At 46.5% G+C, this 20,183-nt stretch overlaps 2 protein-coding genes and 1 long non-coding RNA gene across 4 annotated transcripts in view; 2 read left to right on the top strand and 1 right to left on the bottom strand.

Moving 5' to 3' along the window:
- ODAD3 (outer dynein arm docking complex subunit 3) lies at positions 1 to 12,729 on the top strand. Of its 2 annotated transcripts, none has more exons than XM_061552941.1 (12): positions 1 to 196; positions 2,092 to 2,213; positions 2,543 to 2,620; positions 3,214 to 3,393; positions 5,418 to 5,645; positions 7,447 to 7,563; positions 8,453 to 8,575; positions 9,270 to 9,430; positions 9,983 to 10,139; positions 10,914 to 11,063; positions 11,407 to 11,494; positions 12,206 to 12,729. In XM_061552941.1, the coding sequence occupies exons 1-12, from the start codon at positions 118 to 120 to the stop codon at positions 12,334 to 12,336; spliced, it is 1,614 nt and encodes a 537-aa protein (XP_061408925.1). In that variant the 5' UTR covers positions 1 to 117; the 3' UTR covers positions 12,337 to 12,729. The 2 variants fall into 2 exon arrangements, with proteins under 2 accessions (XP_061408925.1, XP_061408916.1); XM_061552932.1 differs by having other exon boundaries at positions 2 to 196; positions 8,435 to 8,575.
- On the bottom strand, positions 5,645 to 20,023 carry LOC133344047 (uncharacterized). The gene is made up of 3 exons (XR_009755304.1): positions 19,924 to 20,023; positions 18,868 to 19,005; positions 5,645 to 7,589 (listed from the first exon to the last, which is right to left on the bottom strand). It is a non-coding gene; the product is annotated as an uncharacterized LOC133344047 (long non-coding RNA).
- The window catches only part of LOC133343644 (uncharacterized), a 26,033-nt gene continuing 20,075 nt past the window's right edge, over positions 14,226 to 20,183 (top strand). The window contains exons 1-3 of the mRNA XM_061553350.1: positions 14,226 to 14,264; positions 17,020 to 17,087; positions 19,684 to 19,802. Coding sequence (XP_061409334.1) covers positions 17,029 to 17,087; positions 19,684 to 19,802 — 178 coding nt within the window. The 5' untranslated portion in view covers positions 14,226 to 14,264; positions 17,020 to 17,028. The remainder of the gene's footprint in view (positions 14,265 to 17,019; positions 17,088 to 19,683; positions 19,803 to 20,183) is intronic.

Raw genomic sequence — 20,183 nt, forward strand, 5'->3', positions numbered from 1 at the left:
GCGGTCTCCATAGCGACGGCTGTCAACACAACTCGAGACCAGTAAGCGAATCGATCTTCAAACGACATTCGCAGTCGCAGTTCATGATCGATCGAGTTATAGTTTAATTTTTAAAACATGCCGATCGTCAAAGACGTCGTGAAGCCGCCGATTCACGAGCAAATCAGCGACCTACACAAGAAAATCCAACTCCTAGGTGGGTAAAATCAATACATACACAAACACTTAAACATTTATCCATAGCTGTCAACCCATACGGTTTATAACCACGTATTCTTGTACAAGGTAATTGAGTTTTCATGTCCATACGGCGTACGTTGTGTTTGTGTATTTGTTTGTGTTTCTCTACTTGTGATGATGGGACTTTGTAAGATAAACGTTGAGATTTATAAGAGGCACGGGGTGACCACTAAGGTCTGAATTGGTCTGTAATAAGCTAAAGTTTCGGGGGTTTTGTTTATTAAATGGAATAAATATACATTACAGCGTTTGTTTACAACATGAACGTATTGGGATAAATCAAACAAACATCCCCAAATAACCATGACAACCGTTTACTGTACTCCAAACGAATTTAAACGGTGTTATTTAGCTCCATTGTATAATCGTACACACTTCACTTAAAATATACATTTAGAAGCAAATATACGTGCGACTTTGTTGAGTTATCTTTGTTTCAGTCAACACTGCAGTTGGGAATCGTGACAGATGGGGGGCGGATTTGGGGGAGGCCTTCATCCAGCAGTGGATAGGGCATGGCTGATGAGGCTGATGATGAAGATAGTGGTGGTGGTGATAACGATGACACCGATAATAATTTTTGATTTAAAGCTTTTGTGACTGCAGGGATTCATATTCTTGGTTCTTTCGGTAAAGTCATCACGTAGAAGGGAAATAATAAAATAATAAAAATATAAAACAAAAAAAAATGTATCACGACGTTTTGACTGCAACACTAGCAATCATCATCAGGTGTGAAATCCACAGCAAGAAATTTGAAAAAAGTGCTGACGTTAGGAAAAAACGCCACTTTTTTCTAATTTTCTTGCTGTGGATTTCACACCTGATGATGATGATTGCTTGTGTTGCAGTCGAAACGTCGTGAGAATTTTTTATTGTTTTATATTTATTTAATTTTATTATTTCCCTTCTACGTGACTTTACTGAAAGAACCAAGAATACCAATAATATTCTTAGTTTTTTTCGGTAAAGTCACGTAGGTAATTTTTTTAAATTAAATAAATGAAAACAGCTAAATTAAATCACGACGTTTCGGGCGCAACACAAGCGTCCGATACGTCGTGATTTAATTTAGTTGTTTTCATTTATTTGACTTTTTACCTACGTGACTTTACCGAAAAAAAAATATTATCGGTGTCATCGTAATCGTTATCACCACCACTATCTTCATCATCAGCCATGACCTATCCACTGCTAGATGAAGGCCTCCCCCAAATCCGCCCCCCATCTGTCACGATTATGAATCCTTGCGGTCACGAAAGCTTCAAATCTAGAACCTATAACATTGTGCCCCCCACCCCACGTTCAGAATCAGAATGTGTGTTCATAATGGAGGAATCCTATGAGCTATAAAGCTCTTTATCACAGATGTCCAGTCAGGGGCAGGCCAGCACGCTCCAACAACATCAATCATCCCAGTGTCTCACGCAAACACCGTGAGATCAGCTCGTGTGCAGGAGCGAGACACGATTGCTGAACCACTGATGTCATGATGTCACCCGTGGCCACCAACTGAGCTCAGATCTCGCCGAAGTTCACAGTTCAATGCACGATCCACACAGCTCCACCACCAAACACCACCACCACCACCCATCACCACGAAAAACAAGAACGAAATATGTCGGCGATCCGTGGTGGCTGCCTTAATTTATTCTTCATTTCATTTATTAGGTATAGCCCTGTGAGCCATTCGGCTCTTGAATCGGGTGCAACCGCAACAAACAAAAACATGAACAAGAAAACATCTTAAAGTGACTACGCGCAGCAGGAAAATCCAGGAAAAAACAGCAAAGTTAAGGCTACACGGGGGAATCTTTGTCTTTGTGTGTGACCGACGGCTGTCGCCCGCAGACGGGGAGCGCAAGGCGTACTACGAGAGCTCTCAGAGCACCATCAAGAAGAACCGAGAGACCATCTCGCACATCCGCCAGGAGAACAAGCAGCTGCACCGCAAGCTGGCCACCTCCATCGCAGTAAACAGGGCCCAAACCCAGACGACACAACGCACACATATGTCGTCTCAGTGATGACACTCTGAATGATGCATACAAATTTCGATTTAAAGCTTTCGTGACTGCAGGGATTCATCTTCTTGGTTCTTTCGGTAAAGTCACGTAGAAGGGAAATAATAAAATAATAAACATAAAACATAATAAAATACAATTCTCACGACGTTTCGGCCACAACGCAAGCAGCCGTCCTCAGGTGAAGAACAGGTCTGTCGGAAAGACAGCCCTGTTCGTCATTCAAAAGGGTTTTCACGCGTGCGTGAGTAAAGCGGTGCTTTGTCGTCCCATGTCAGGGAGATGAGCAGGTCATCAATGAGGCGTTCCAGAACCACCAGGCGGAGAAGGCGGTCATGAAGAACAAGACGGGCCAGGTGGGTCCAGCCACACTCCACTCTGTGTCTGCCGACACGATCGTGCTGTCGTGCGTGGACGCGCGTCAGCATTGTGCACGTGCACGTGTCACCACTGTTTGTTATTTAGACCACCCATCCCATGCAGTACATCTCAAGGCACATATCGAGTCACCAAAGCGGCATTTGAGATAATTACTCAGTAAGGATGTGATTGCAGACCCATTACAATGTTCAAAATCAACACAACATCGGAAATTTACACACCAAAGGAGAATAACCAAAATTGAAAAGGCTAAATTGTGCTCGGGACTACTCTCTTCTTTTCCCACTTAATTTTAGATACATCGTGTCTGAGAATATTTAAATCTTAGCCTTAATTTCCCCGTGTGCGTGTGGAGCGTCAGCATAGTGGTTCGCCTACTGCTCTACAAAGCCGGCAATCTAGGTTTGATGCCTGGATCTGGCGCCGGCCAAAGCTAACATCAGTGGCGAGTGATATATAAACCAGTCCTGGGCCTCCCCTCGGTGGTCATGTTCACCCTCTCTCTTTGTCCCTCTCTCTTTCTGCGTCTTTGTGCCTCTGCCCCCTCTATCTCTTGTCCGTCTCTCAGGCAGCAGTGGAGATGCTGGACCAGAGGGTGTGCGAGCGCATTAAGCGTCTCAACGCGCTGCACCACGAGGCGGAGCGGCGCGATCGCCGTCTCCAGGAACTGCAGGCTCATCGCGACCTCCTGCAAGCCGAGAGCTCCCGCGAGGAGGCCACGCACTCTGGGAACTCCGAGGAGGCCAAGGTGGCGACGATGTGCACGCCAAAAAAACACAAAAAAAACTGAAAAGTAAACTTAAAGTATTTTAGTACAGACAATCGACAGTACAAGAACAATGGGTTCGCATAATGCGCATGCATAAAACACGTTGATTACCATTGCAATAACTCAAACGGAACAGGATATCCATAGTCATTTATATGCATTCATTAATCCCCCCCCCCACTTTGCGCAAGAAAAGCGCACAAGTGTTGTCTCCACATCTACCCCTCTATTTAAGGAACGAAACAGGAGGACTTCTCCACAAATCTGGCTGTCGTCTGATGAAGCTAGTTGTAATTACTGGTGAAATGTCGTACTCAGATTGTAAAGGTTGTGGCTTGGCCCTCAAACACACCGGTTAGTGCTGTACCAGTGACGAATTGGCACGTTCTGTTTACGTGACAAACCTTACTAATTGGCTGTGTCGGGTGGTGGCGGGTTTAACGACACATTTATATATTTACGCGATCTAACCCAAAAAGAAAACTATACCATGGATATTGGTCGCGAAAGCCTACGTGTTAAACAAACAGAAAGTAGTGTTCCTCGAAATAACGTGAGCGGGTGTAGCAGGTCCCACATAGAATGAGTTATTTTTTTATACCAAAGATGAAAAACTGAACAGCACGAGAAGCAATGGTGACCTGTTGTTAACTGCGTCTCCATGCTGTGCAGAAATGCCACGTGCTGGGCAGTCACAGTTTAGTATTTTACTGTAAAGTAAAACAGGTGGTGGCTGGTCCTGCGGGGCTGCTGAATCTGGGTTCTACCAGTAAAGAATGTTTTTTATGCATGTCAATTTTTTAAAAATACATTTACAATACTTGCACGCACATTTCAAGGTTCATACACGGATTCCTTTTTTAGTTTTACACTTGCTGAAGAGCAATTTTGCAACGGCTGCTTACTCATATGTGAAAACAAGCTAGCCCCGAGTAAACATGTGCAAGATAGGGCTGGCCCCACCACTTGCTGTGAAGTGGTTATCCTGTGCTCTAAATACAGCGGCTCGGGGTCGCTTGAACATTAAAACACTAGCCCTGCCCAAAGAGTGAGTATCCTAGCTCTTAAACTATTTCAAGGTTAAAAAAAAATATTTTACAGGTCAGGCCCACTGAGCTATATAACGACATGGTCACGAATGATAGCTGTGGCTTATCATGTGGACATTTATAGCAGCCAAATAATCTAAACACATATTTCTAGATGTAGAGGGAACTCCCAATATACAGGCGTCAAGGGTCGGGATCGAACCCACGACCTCCTGCATGCTAGGTGAGGGAGTTAACATCGCGCTACCGCGGCGCCCAATGTCTTTCTAACATTGGCCTTGACCACTACTTGCCTTAACGATCTGCACTACTTGGGTCGCCCCACCCCTATTTGGAGTGAAACTTGGAAGCCAGAAAATATTAAACTGGGACTAAATCCAGTTTTTAAGAAATGCTGTGTGACACCGGGATAGTTCTTCTGAAACCAGGATTGGTACTACTGTTCCGTGGAAGGAAACTGAGTCTCCATTTTTATTCAATCACAAACCTTGTAATTTCCTCTCCCCACTCCTTTAGTTTTCAGATTCTGAATTTTGAGGGATAACTGCTTCTGAGTTAAGGGGTTAAAGTTTGGGTTAGGTTTCAGGGATCAAGTTAGGGTTATGGTGTTAGGATTTTGGTTTCGGGTCAGGGGTTTGCATTCTGGATAGCATTTATGGGTTAAACTTAGTATGTGTGTTATGGTAGGGGTAGTGTTAAGTGGTTAGTGGTTATCTTATCTTATTTTGTAGTTGTCAATATTAACGGTTAGAGGTTGTTGCTTTGGCTATGGGTAAGAATTAATGGTAGAGTTCAAGGTTAGAATTCCGGGGTGCAGGTTAAGTTCATGGTTAGGCTCTACGGTTAGGAACAGAAGTACCCGATGTCGTTCTTCTTGCTCCGCCTCTGCGGGGACGGCAGTCTTTTCTTCTTGATCTCAAACCGCTACTGCCACCTCCGCGATCCCCGCTGCAGGACCTGCGCATGCTGGAGAACCGCCTGGAGAAGGCGCGCATGAAGTGCGCCGAGGCGGAGCGCGTGGCGGGCGTGTACTTACGCATCCGCGGGCACCTGCAGCAGGAGCGCCTCAACTTCCCGACGGTCCTCGACGGCCTCGAGGCCCAGATCCTGCAGCAGCGGCAGCAGTTGGAGCACCTGCAGGCCATGGAGCAGGAGGCGCAGCTTGCGCGGGACACGGCCAAGGTGACAGCTGCACACGTGTGAGAGTGTGCGAGTGTGGGAAGCGGTACGTAGCCAACTGTGCTCACCGGAAGTGCGGTGAAAGGACAACAAGCTAAACAGAAAAAGCAGTTCTAAAGAAATTAGTTTTAAATCTAGATTTAAAAGTGCATATGAATCCGTCGATCTGAATTCGATTCCCTGCCACGGCCAACCCCAGTGACGATTTTCTGAACCGGTCCTGGGCCTCCACTGGGTCGACTCGGTCTCCAATGAGTACCTGGTGCAATGTGTTAACATCACCACTGGGGAGACAAAGGCGGCCGGGTGTGGTACTGGCCACTCACCCCCTCGTGTGCCATTCTGGCCTTCATAGGTGCTCGCTAACAGCGCTGTTAAGGCGAAATGGGGGATATTTGTGAGAGTGTTTTAAGTTTATTTGTGTAACCAGCTGAGAACTCAAGAGACCAGGGAAAGTCTCATTTGGAAGAGTGACATGGGCCACACCAAATTGACAAAAAGCAAATAAATAAATAAAATTAATAAATGAGGCAGGTATAAATCGGACCAAAAACAACGGTGAAAATTAAAAACAATTTCACAAATATAAATCAATGTTAAGCAATAAATTCCTTGCAACATAATTCGGCTCGCACAGAATTTTTTTAGACTTATAGTAAAATTACAATAAACTTACAGAAACATTACACAGATATAGGGTGACTTGCATGAATATATAAACAAAAGGATAGATGTCAAATGCAATTATAAGTGAAGTTATAAAGATTCAACAGCTTTGCATCGAATTGTGAGTTAATTTGGAGGGTATCAGTTTGTATATATATGTATAATATATATTCACAGGTTATCCATTTTCTTGAATTTTAATGAGAAGTGTGGCAACGGGAAGTGGCCGGATACCTCAGATGTCAGAGCGCCAACCCTGAATCGCTAAGATTCTGATGTTTCAAGGCACCTTGAGACATTAGTGGAAGGCGCCTTACGAATAAATGTAAATTATTATCAAGATATTGGGTTCACATCTGGGTTTTACCGGATCATTCATTTTAGAAGCAGTGCTTTGGTGTCCGCCTCACTAACACTGGGGGTTGTATCACTCTGCGAGTGTTCTGAATGGATTCTCGTCTCGAGAAAAGACACCTGATAGAAAAATATGGGTTAAATGAAAGAAAAAAAAACAATAAAAATTGGTGTATTGAGTAGCAAGTTTTTACTATTGCACTGAATATCTAATTAGGTATTTGCCAAAATGTTATATCCAAAACAAAATAGCAATTTTTTAAGTTGATTAAATGGAGGTACCAACCAAAAAATGTTTCAGAGGGCTGCAATTACACAACCCAGGATAGTCCCCTCCCTCACATCACTCTCTGACCTCTGTCAATTGTATCACTGACCTTCTCACCACCCTCCCTCACCTAACTCACTATCCTCCCTCACTGACCACTCAGCTAACTAACTTCTCTCCCTCCCATAGAGTTCTACGTAAGGGCCCCACGGTGGAGAGATGTAATCTTCTTCGCCTGGTATGCAGGACTCATGGGTTCGATCCTGACCCTGACTCCTGTATATCTGGAGTTTGCATGTTCTCCCTGTAGTCGATTAGATATTTTTTCGGGCCCTCCGTTTTTTCCCTCCACATTTATAAACATGTGTTTCGATTACATGGCTGCTATAAATTTCCCAGCTCACTTATGAAAAGGAGCTAATCGCCCAGCGAGCTTTACCTGGTAAATAACAACATTTGTTAAAGTTGTACTTGTAGTTGCATGTAAAGTGCTGTTCGTGTGACCGGTGACCACAGTTGGAGCTGCAGCAGCAGGAGGAGTCGGTGGCAAAGGAGCGGCGCGAGCGCGAGCGGACGCTCTCCGAGTACAAGCGGCAGGTGGAAGAGCGCACCAGAATGCTGTTCGATCGCAAGGTGAGGCGAGTGGCCCGCTCACGATCCTGGTTCACGTTACACAGGCAAAGACAACGGTGCCCTGTGTAGCGTTAAAATCTTGCTGGGTCAAGTGCAGTTGGCGAGCACCTATGAAGGCTGGACCGGCGGCGCAAGGGGGTTTTGTGTCCAGCTCCACGCACGAGCCACCTTTGTCACACTGCGTCAGATACTCATTTAAGGGAGGCAGAGGAGCGGTTAAGATATTCGCCACCAATGTTAAGCATGGCCAGGAATTGTCGTGCAGTATGTTAACAAATACACTATCAGTTAGTATTCTACACACAACAAAAACCCTGACCTAGAGTAGCACTAACACTCGCATGACCCTGACAAACCCGTGTTAGCTAGAACTACACTGACACCTGAGGGTAAAGTGGTGGTGTAGTGATTAGCGCACTGCCTTATGAACCCGGCGACCTGAGTTGTACAATTGTACATATGAATATTTCTCATATGTGCGTGATCACGCATGTGTGCATGTGTATGTGTGAATGCGTGTGCATGTGTGTTCACTTCCGTGTGTGTCTGTGTGTGAATGTCTGTGTCCGTGCCGTGTGTGCGCGCATGTATTATTGTGTGTGTATGATTGCAATTGTGTGTGATTGCATGTGTCATTGCGTGCATTGTGCACGTGCGTGTGTCTGTGCACACGTGTAAATTAGTACATGGTGCGATGTGTAAACATCGCCACCGGGGAGACAAAATGCGGCTGGGCGTAGTGCTGGCCACCCACCCCCTCGTGTGCCGTGCTGACCTTAATTTGGTGCTGTCTAACAGCACTTGCCACAACAGTCTGTCAAGGCTATATGGCGGATCTTTTTCTTTGATTTTGTGTGCGTGGCGACCTCAGCGAGCCCTCATCCCGCAGGAGGAGCCGGCATCAGAGACGCAGCGCGCGGCCACGGCTGCCGAGGAGCAGGAGCGCAAGATCAGGTCCTACGAGGAGGCCTTCCAGCGCATCAAGGAGGCGACCGGTGTGTCCGACACAAAGGTACAGCGCCAACGTGACGCTGCACACCGAGGGGGCACGGCGCCTTCAATACCACAACCAAGACACCACAAAACTAAAACCACGACTCCACAATCACTACACCGCAGCCACGATGGCACTGCACCGGCTACACCACCGCAACAATTTGCCTGCACCGCAACAGTGCAAATCTACGTGGTACAACGTGGCACTACACCATAAGGCCACCACCACAGTACCACTACTGTAGCACTGAACCAATAAACCACAACCGCAGCACAAGAGTCATTTCACTGTGCAATGGTACCGCAACTAAGGCCGAACCACAGTGGCACTGCACCACAATACCACCACACCGCAATAATCACTCTGATTAAAAAGTGGCTGGATGTTGCTATATCGCCTGGACATTGCTGACTAATTCATCTCATTGCTATGCATAATCAGATGTGTTCATCACTGGTCACTGCTGTAATCTTCTTATGAGTCAAAAATCTCATTATCGCATGGGGGTAGGCTGGTGAAAATTTCTTTATCCATGTGCTTATATTCTGTGTCTGTTCTCTCATGACATCCACCATCTTCCTATCTCGTTCCTCCACATTCTTTCATCGCAAATCATGAAACTTCCATAGTATTCTGCGTAAAGAAAACAAAACAATGCGGAGTCATGATGAGGCTCATCGGCTGCGCGTGCCCATGTGACTGACTGCAGGAGGTGGTCAGCAGGTTCCAGTCGCAGGGCAAGACCCAGGAGGATCTGGAAATGATGAAGAGCTCCAACAAGCGCGAGCTGGCTCGCCTCAAGGAGGAACATGAAAAGCTCAAGCAGGAGTACACGCAGATTAAATACTCGGGCGAGGCCAAGCTGTCGAAGTAAGAGTGTGGGGAAGCAGTTTGCAGAGTGGGAATGGGTTGGAATCTGCTGTTTAAATCTGTCAATATTTAGAGATTACAAGTTGGAAAAAAATTTTATTTCACCCCCCCTCCCCCCCCCCCAATTTCATTCAGATTTGTTGTCTACCTTTTGTTATCAGTATCCATTCAGATCTGTCGCAGAGCAGTGCAACCCTTCGTGTTAGAGAGAACGGCCCACTGAAGTGGATATCACAGAGCTATCTCTGAGATCCCTTCAAGTGGCCTCTTGTCCACACACTACAAAGTAGCACTTTTCCACCCACTCTGCCACTGATAATAATGCTCATCGAATGACAGTGAATCCAATGTATTCGTTATCAGAGCTGGAATTCATCCAAACAATCGATAGCTATGCCACTGCGCAGTGGCTCACGATGTGGTCCATGGTCCAGTCGTTGCTTCTGCATTCGCACTTTTATCTGCTTTTAGAATTTTTCCACTCGTGGATGTCGTGTGTGGATCTGCCCGTGGGGTATGCCTGATGCCATCCCCTCTGCGATATGGCCACAGCGCCGAGCGCCTCCTGCAGGAGCTGGAGCAGCTCGCGCTGGAGGAGGAGAAAAAGCGCGACGTGGCCCGGGAGGAGTTGGAGCGCAGCACGCGTCTCATGAACGGCGTGCGTGCCGGTGTCGAACACCTCTATGAGAAGCTGCAGCACATCCAGACGGTGCGGCAGGCACTCACATGCACAGTGTGCAACTTCTTTAAGGGTTTATGATGAGGATTTGCATTTATAGGGCATGTAAATAAATATGTCATACCATCCATTCTAATGCCCTGCTGCAGTATTTACAAGGGGGTCCCCTCCAGTGGCAGCTGTGCCTGTGTGGGACAAGGTGAACATGGCACCAGCCTGCAAATGGGTATTCGTCTGCCAGTAGGTTGCAATGTTGCTCTGTTGTTTTTCACCTGTCCACTCCTGGATGAAGGCAACTGGTTGGTTTTGGGGGCTATTTGACCATACTACACCACACACGGTACTCAGTGCGGGTTGATAAAGAGGTGAGGAAGCTCAACATCGGTCCGGATATCACGCAACACTCATGTTAGCCACGGCCCAGAATCGAACAGACCAATGACCTTTATTCCATATAATTGGAGGGGTGCAGCACTATCCACTCACTCTTCCACAGAGAATGATGTTTGTTATCTGACGGTCAAACTCACGTGTTTAATTTTCAGAGTCCAAATATATCCAAATGGGGTGCAGATCCAAACTTTGTAGGCGTTTTTTTTGTGTAGAGTAAATTGTCACTCTCATAGCTTAAATACAGTAAACTTGAGAACCCGGTTTAATCACAGGTAGCAAAAGTCTGGATATAAACCCAGGATCTCAGTGGTGCCAGCTGAACGCTCTGACCCCTGAGCCACGTGGCCACCTCTCTCTTATTCAGTCTTCGTGTTCTCTCATCACACCCTCTCCACGTGCGCGTTTGTGCAGGATGAGGAGCTGCCCGAGGCCGGTTCCTACGATGGAGATGAAGGGGTGGTGGCTATGCTGGCCGTGGCCGAGCGCAAGTTGCTGGCTCTTAAGAAGGAGCTTGAGGGGCAAGATCTGACTAAGCTCTTGCAGCAAATGGGTGATGAAGAGGTGCGGCGGCGACACCTTGAGCACAGCCCTTGCAAACTCTGTGCTCTACCTCTTTTCACATTGAGCCAATATGTTCTGTTTTACATGAAACCCAATTATCTTTTAATATGACAAGTCAAAGGTATAATGTACCCTCTAAACACATCCTAGCACTTTCTGTAAATGATGAGAAAACTCAAACTTGAAGACTGGCCCTGCCAAGGTGATTCAACAACATCAACCACCCCTGAAGCCCATTTGAGCACAGAGACACTTTTTCAATTTGTCAATTGATGAATTTTACTTGAAAGAAAGAGCTGAGAGGAAAGCATCACCGTATGTGTCGTGCAATTTGCGCCTGCAGTTTTACACGAGAATCGAAGGCAACCTTCCGGCGTACAACGTGCGGATTAAACTGCCGTCATCCAAGAAAAAGGCTGACATGTTTGAGGGTATGTCCGCACGCACAGCTTTCCGACTGCGCTCACTCGCTCGCCTATCGCAACGTACTTTGACATTTCCCATCAGCAATTGCCCTTTCCCACCCTTTCCCAGCCCACACCTATTGTTCATCATCATCAATCGTGGTCAATCCACTGCTGGATGAAGGTATCCCCAAGCCACAGCCATCTCCCGTGATCAACCAATGTAACAATCCACCCAATCACCTGCACACGGATTCCATCGTTGCATCTCCCGGTGGATATCCCCTCGGTGGACGTCCCCATTGGCTGCCACTCCATCGCTATTCTTGACCATCAGCCATCGTCCCTTTACGATGTGTCCTGCTCAAGTCCACTTACTTTTGTTAACAGTTTTAATCATGTCTTTAACTTGCATGTTCTCTAAAAAAAAAAAATCTTACACAACCCGCTGGCCCTGTCGAACTGGACCCCATATGCCGATAACATCTGATAGTTCACCAGCATTGGTGCAAGCCAGCCTGACTGCTGATGAGACACTTACGTGTGGGGCTGATGGATTGTAAATCATTGTCTTCTTATCTGTTGTTACTTATATTCTCCACAATGACACATGATTGTACAGGACAATGAGAAAGAGTGAGAGGAGAGCCATACTGGACTGGCTCATCAAATAAGGCAGATCATTTTCGAACTGGATGATGTTGATAGTGGTGATGCCACATCTCGCCAACTTCACAGATGAAGAGTCGAGTGGCGAGGATGCTACGGAGGTCCTGACCAGGGCCACACTCAAGCGACAGTCCCAGCAGATCATCGAAGCAAAGACGCGACGCCGCACGCAGGGCCGCAAGAAGAAGGGCAAGCATTGAGGCCACGCCGCTGTGCTTGCCCACTTGACCGATCAATTGATCGACCAAGTGGGCCCAAGGCTGCGAATGCAGTGTTTCTGGCGATGATTTATGGGAGCTGCTCTGTCGATTACATTTGGATGGAAGCCCAGGCTGAGATATAGTCATATGTTTGCAATATTAAAGTTGATTGTGAAACGTAGAAATACATGTTTTAGCATAGCCTGCGAACGTTGTGCCTTTTTCTGCTGTGAATTACAATGTCAGTAAAACTTTGACATAGAACAGTCATGTTTTAAAATGTATAGTATATAATATATATGGTTTTTAGGTGCCTACACACACCTAAACACGCATGCAGAAATGCATACAGAAACTCTCCTGTCATAAATAAAGAACCCCCATATGGCCATTTAAGAGACTCTTCGCGAACTTATTAAGGATGACATGGCACATGGTAAAAAAACTACTACCAAAACACGTACATAGAGGCATTTCCACGCAAAGTAACACACTCAAACAATTACACACACTCTTACACACTCGCACGAATAAATTCACACGAAATCAAGCTCACATTCCTTTAAAAAAACACATAAACGTACAACTTACCAGCTGAAGCACAAGGAGCGATGACGTCATGGTGACATTGGGGTTGTCTTCCTGGCAGCTGATTGGCTGGAGTATGGGGAATAATAACACCCGAGCAACCGCGGGCATCGTTTGACGCGAGTGTCGCTTGGAAGTCTGTGGGTGCATCCACACAACATCGTGGATGCATGCCAGGTCTAAGCAAGAACATCTGCTGGACTATACTCACAGTTACTGAACAGCGAATGCGGGCTCATGCCCTTGACACCAGAACCTACCCCGGAGCTGCTTTGGCTACTGATTATTGCCTTGTCATCTGTAAAGATGCACCTGCCATTCTTCCACTGTTTTTGCTAACCGATGAAGGTTGCAATCATGATGTTAATCTCTTACAGCTGGGGTTGGCATTATCTCCCCTCCTGATGCTAAGGGGAAATGGGTGAGGTTCAGTACTGTGACTGATGCACTTGCTATGATCCTGACTGACAAGAGGAGGTGCTTTGGCTAGCTGAAAGTGACAGGCCCAACTTCCACCATCCACAACATCCCTCGTCCGAGAATGCATCTGCCAGTAGCCAGTTATTTCAGTCAACCCATGGAACCTGGGTCTGTCCCGTGGCCTACCAAGGAGCCTTCGACACTTCAAGTGGCTTCGAGGTGCACCTTGCTTGGCACCAGCGCTGTGGTGCTGTCACCGCCATTTCGTGGCAAATGGCGGCTGTTAGCGTTGTGCGCGTGTGGACGTGAATGTCGGTCAAAGGATGTAGTAGTAGTTGGCACAGTAGGGGCACAGGTGATGCATCGGCCAGTCATCTCAGTCGACCCATGGCACCTGGGTCTGTCCCCGTGACCTGCCAGCGGGCGTTCGACACTTCACGTGGCCTTGGTGTGCACCTAGCCTGGCACAAGCGTCGTAGTGACGTCACGACTACTTAGTGACGCATGGCGCTTGTTGCTATAAACCGGTTTCTGTTGGTTCTGTAATATTGAATAAAAACATTTAAAAGTAAAATAAAGTAATAAAGATGGTGATTTGAAGATTTCGTGACTGCAGGAATCCATACTCTTTGGTTCTTTACGTGACTTTACCGAGTGAACCAAAGAGTAATAAAGATGGTGTTTGGGGTAGCATTGTTTAAATTCCAGTGCATAACCTGCAGTGATGCTATGATTGACAGGGATGTTTGTGTGAAAGACGACTCGTGTGCGTGGGTGTCTAAAAATGAACCCACTTGGGGGCGGGGCATCATAGCCGGGGCGTGACGGCAGTGCCCAGGTAGCTGCAGCTGCACACTTCACAAATCTCACAGAGAGAGAGACTTGGGCCAGGAGGAGACTCAACTCAGGAGCAGACCCAGGTGAGCGGCTGAGACCCCCTTCCTCTTGGTGTGGATGTCTGGGGACAGACGTGCTGCTGTCTGCCGTGGAGTCGTGATGTGTGACGGCCCTATTTAGAGAACATATGCAAGTTAAAGACGTGTCGTTGGTGGCAGTTGTAGATTGACAAGGGCTGTGGATGTTATGGTCGAGATTTGTGAAGGTGGTGGATGAGCGGCCGTAGGGGAGCTTGTGTTGTCTTGCAAGGTGGTAGTGATGCTTGTTAAGAGGACATTCTGTGTTCAGGTGAAACCATAGCAGGATCTAGACAGTCCCTGACATTGCAATCCTTTCGAAAAGAGCCCTACATTTTAAATATAAATCGGTGTGTTTTCTCAGGTAATATGAATGTTTTAAACAATTAAAGACGAGTATTCATAACAAAAATGTGTTGGTCGCCATACCAACCCCAAAAGATTAATATCGATGGAATACAAAAGTTTGGTGTCTCACGTTGGGTGTAGGGCAGAGGCGATTGCGAAATCGCCTCTGCTGGGTCAAAGCGAAGGGGAATTCCGAGCAGCCGAGAGCTGCAGCAACAGCAACACGTGACGCCTGTAGTGGTGGTGGTACAGCTGTAGTGGTGGTGGTACGGCTGTAGTGGTGGTGGCACAGCTGTAGTGACACAGAGGGAGTGTGACACAGAGGGAGTGTGAGGGCTGTGGTTTATTTTACACGGAATATAGAACGTTGCCCGTAATCGTTTCTTGAAAATAAACTTCCTCCGTGAGGTGGGTTGCTATTTAAAAGTTATAGAGTTAAAACTTGTAAAGTTTTTTTTACATGACATGAAAGCTGTTGTATTTGTAGTGTTGGAAGTATTGACGAATAAACTTCCTTATGAGGCAACACGCTGTTTATTGTCTTTTCTACAAGGTCCCTATTCTGAAGGGTATATCGGTCCCTTCACCCGATACCTAGGGAGCTATGGCCTCCGGACTATACGGCCTAACACTGGCTGCCCGTCCCCTCTCGTCCTCCGGCTCGAACCTAGGGGAGGCTATCTGACCCGGACCCCCTGGTCCGTGAGTCCTGACCACTGGCCTCACTAAGCTCGGCCCTTCGAATGGCTCCGGAGCTTGGGTCCAGAGTCCTCTCTATCCCAGACCTATTCTTCCCCGACCACTGGCCTCGCTGAGCTCGGCCCTTAGGAGGGCTCCGGAGCTTGGGTCCAGGGTCCTATCTTCCAGCCCGGTCTTCTGCGTGCAGATAACTGAGCCAGAGCTCTGAGCGCTCTGGCTTATATACCGGTTCGTGGCTTGCTCCGCCCTAGCCACGCCCTCTTTCTGGAACCCTCTGGGGCATCCTGGAAGGTGACGTCATTCCCCCAGTTCCCCCCACCCGGGGCCCTAGGGAATGTGTCTCAGGATCCGTTACTGGGATCCGCCGTTGCCCTCTGTGTGACCCCCACGGCATTTGCCCTGGCGAGGTAACGCTGCTGCACCCTATTGACAATCAGTGGTACTACAGGACTGTTGAATGGTGAGTGACAATCACCCCTACATATTGAAACGCTTATTTTCGTAAAAAATGGCTGTTGATTCATGTTAAGCTGATTAAAATTTTTTATTTTTGTACACACAGGCTGTCAATCCACTTCTGGATGGCCATACTTCACCACACTAACACGAGACATTTTTTTCTAATTCGCTAAGAAACTATAGATTTTAAGAACCCCGATGCATGTGGTGAATACGAGGTGGTCCTTAATAACATCACGACGCAATCCTTAAAGAGCCACAGGTTGTCGACCGCTGAGCTTGAGGGACAGCTATTGATGTAGGATAGTCTTATTTATTTTGTTACATAAAAGTCTCCACAACGACGCTAATGCTTTAGTGTGGTGAAGTATGACCATTCAGAAGTGGATTGACAGCCTATATATACACACACATGTACGAAATAAAATAACGTATCGACTTTAATTTGAATCAACAGTCCTTTCATGAAAAAAATAAACTTTCAATCAATACAAAGTTTTTCACGTCATGTAAAACAACTTGACAAGTTTTAACTCGATAACGTTTTAAATAGATATTCACCTCACGGAGGAAGTTGATTTTTCAGAAACAATTACAGGTAACGTTCTATCTTTCACTCCACACTTTTATTGAACTTGTCGTGTTTTCCGTTTATATTATTTGGAATCTTTGACGCTTAATATATTTGGATCAATGAAACCTAACGAGCTGAAAACTTCTACACAGACTCGCCTACTCGCGTGACAATTCAAGATTTCATTTAAAAAACGGTCCAGTTCCCACCCATCGTGGCCCTATTCGTGTTTTATTATTATTAAATTTTACTAATTAATAATCGTACATTCAATCTAGATTTGAAGTTTCGTACATTCCACCACCGTCCCACCCCCTTTTTTAATCACGAATGGTCGCGCCCACCCCACGAATATGCTTTTGAACACAGATTGGTAAAAAGTTGAGCCAGCATTTTACAGGACGCTATGTTAGACTAAAAATATGCTGGGTTTTAACTTGCAATGCAAATATATAAATGCTACTACTCACCTCCCGTTCTTTGATTAATAAAGATAATCTTGCTGGATGCACTGTATTTGGTCATTCTACCATGGTGTGGCATGTTGGGATAACCAAGTCTAAAGCCACAGTTGGCTACGGCGCGGCCTCTTGAGTTTAAATAAGCTGATTGAATGTCTCCAATGCTGACCCATGAAATGAATGCATGAAGTAATGGAATTATGTTTTTTTCCCTGTTCAGATCTGAGCCATGGAGGGAAGGAAAGCTGGCATCAGGGATTCACTGGCCATACTGAAGAAATTACCCAGGTGAGATATGGGTTCTGCTGCTGTCATCTGTTTTTTGCCACACAAATAAACTTCTCATGAACTGTTAGAACAAGACCTTTGTGTACATTTCTTGTAGATTTCCCTGTGCTCTAAGCGCCATGCACGAATGGCACCATTGGGCAAACACCTCCTTTAATTTACGTCAGCTATGGTTAAGCTTTAGAGTAAGTCATGAAAGAGTAGAGAAATCTGACAAAATTAATTCCCCGATGTGGTTTATTCGCTGTTAGCTGCATGCACAGGGCCAAGGTGTGCCCTCACTGGGGCTGCGAGGAGAGCTGGATGGTAATTGCAGCTATCGTATCTGTTCCCCACAATATACAAATTGGCAACACCTACGGATATCATGATTCCGTAAAATTGAACTCCTTATCCACAGTGATATCATGGGGAGGGCTACTGGCAAATCATTATCAATCCATTATCATTGATCCATCATCAATCTATAATAAACTAAACAATCTAGATTGGTAGTCTCCTTCGACTACTTCTGCCTACGCTCTTTACTACTGATAAATACGTGACGCTCTGCTGCTAACATCTGAAACCAGTACCAGGTAATGCTTCTTTAACACAGATACACACTCATAATACGAGGAACTTCTCTCACATAATAGGAAATTTCGCAGATACTAGGAGTGCACTAAGAGGAGTTCTACAGGAACACTAAATACTCGATTGTAACAGCCACAGCAGTGGATTCCCTTGCGTGTGACCTTGGATTCATGACTCATTGTCATTGATTGTTTTGCACGATATTGCTCAGTGTGCTATGTCGCTTACGCACTGACGACCAGACAGCACTGTTCACTGTGATAGCGGCTCACAGATTTTCAGAAGATGCATAAGCCTTGTAAAGGCTGGCAACCCTTGCTATAGGCAAGGCCTAGCTCTTGTGTGTATTAGGCAGAACATTACAAAGGGATGGAGAGGTGGAGTGGTGGTGCAGTGGTGAGTGCACTACGCTATGAACCCTGCGACCCAGCCACGACTTACATCAGTGGCAGGTGATATCCAAACGGGTCGTGAGCTTCCTCACACCTCTGACCAGCGTGGAGAAGTATGGTCAAAGGTCTGTACATTGCTCTGTATTCCATTGTGTACATCTTGCTATTCGTTGCAATGGGCCATACATGTGAAATAGAGTCTACACAAGGCAATCTTCGGGTAAAGGCTTTGTTGAAAATCCCTCACACTCAAAGAAAGCCGTCTCCCCGAGAGCTCCGAGCACACGTCACACCCCCTTTATATCCTCGATCTTTCTGGAACTTTCCAGCAGGTTCCTCAAATCTTCTCCCTCCTTTCCACCAACCCTTTCCTTTTTCATTCCCGCCAAATCTCTCTCGCCAAATATCTCTCCCTAAATATCTCTCCCCCAGTCCTCAACCTATTCCCTGCTTTCTCCTGCCTGGCTGTATCCCAGGCTCATTTAATTAATTACGTTTAGTGTGCCTAGATGACAATTACACCATCCCAACGTGTCCTTACATGATCCTTACACATGTTGTTAGGTTATTCCATAATTCTAGGTCATGCTTTTGTGGAATATGCACAGTATCACAATTTGTGCAATCATAAACGTGTACGAGCATCACCAATGTCTCTCATGAACCGTGAATGAAGATCGCACCAGGCACTGTTTGATCTTATGTGTAGGATTGTTTTTAAGTCATGAAACAAATGAGTAGGTGTGTCTGTGGAAATTGTCTTGTTTGTGGTATAAATGTTACGCTATACCACGGCGCTGTAGGTCACTTACCTGCCACCACGCTCGCGGGCGGACAAGGGGGCAGCCGAGAGAGAGGGCGAGGTGTGTAGGAGTTGCCTGACGGTAACCCCCACCCCTTGGTTGGCCCGTGACCGGAGGTTGACGCCCCAGACCCCCCACGGCTGGGGGCTGGGGGGGATGGGGGCCAAAAGGCCATTTTAAAGCTCTTTAGGATTTAAGACATTTTAAGACATTTCCTTAAAGCAAATCCTGGAAGGAAAAATCGAAGGGAAAAAACGACCAGGACGGCCAAAAACGACATGGCTCAGTAACATCAAAACATGGCTACAATTAACAACAGCACAAACTCTACACGCCGTGCTAGACCCGGACCAATATCATCGTGAAGTCGCACACGCCGTTAGGCAGCACTAAAGAAGAAGAAGACATTTTAGAAGGTTCTGGAGAGGTGGTGATGAGGAGAGGGGTATGCCCCGACCTGGGGGTAAAAGCCGGGCCTCTGAACGGGTTCGGCAGTGTTCGCCAACTCAAGCCTCAGGACGCCGAAGACCGAAGACTGGACCAGCACCCTGGGACCCTCACCCGAGGCTCTTGTCAGAGCCGGGTTGGAGCGGACCAGTGGTTGTGACCCCGTGGCAAGGGACCCGTGTGTAGCAGAGCCGGGGTGTGTAGGATACACCAGGAGGGAGGCTGTACCTCCCTTAGGCTATCGGGTTGAAGGGGCCGTACCCCTTCGTGTAACAGTCAGTGTCTGTTGAGTCTGTTAATAAACGCGTTGCCTCCAGCTGAAGTCTCTGTGTAGTTATACACACAACATAAACATGTGTGCGCATGTGTGTCCTGCAGATATGACAACACTGCGGTTCCCCTCCTGACTCGTCTCAGGGGTATAACTGCAGACATGGATTTGACCGTTAAAGAGCTCAAAGAGCTTTTTCAGGTTTTTTACGAGGAAGGCGGTGCAGGTGGGTGCCTGAGTGTGGGACAGCAACAGCGATCATTCTGTCCCATTAATTGTATATTACCAGTATTTCACTTAAAACGAAACTACAACGGTGTTTTAAAAAATGTGGGTGTGATACCGACCTCAAAAGTGATCTTTTGAAGCAGCTGCAGTAAAAACTCTCCAAGCCACAGAATAATAGTGGAGAAAGCTTTTCTGGTCTTGTGGGATGTTCAGCATACTGAAAATAATAAAAGGATTGAATACACGTTGATAAACACTCATGGAAGGAATTTCTCTCACATTGAACTACATTCATACTAGCGGTGGTACCGTGGTTCGGGCGTTGCGCTATAAACCCAGCGACACGGTTAACATCAGTGGTGAGTGATATCAGAACCGG

The sequence above is a fragment of the Lethenteron reissneri genome, chromosome 2 (assembly GCF_015708825.2).
Source record: "Lethenteron reissneri isolate LAM-NWPU_2019-01 chromosome 2, ASM1570882v1, whole genome shotgun sequence".
Taxonomy (NCBI): Eukaryota; Metazoa; Chordata; class Hyperoartia; order Petromyzontiformes; family Petromyzontidae; genus Lethenteron; species Lethenteron reissneri.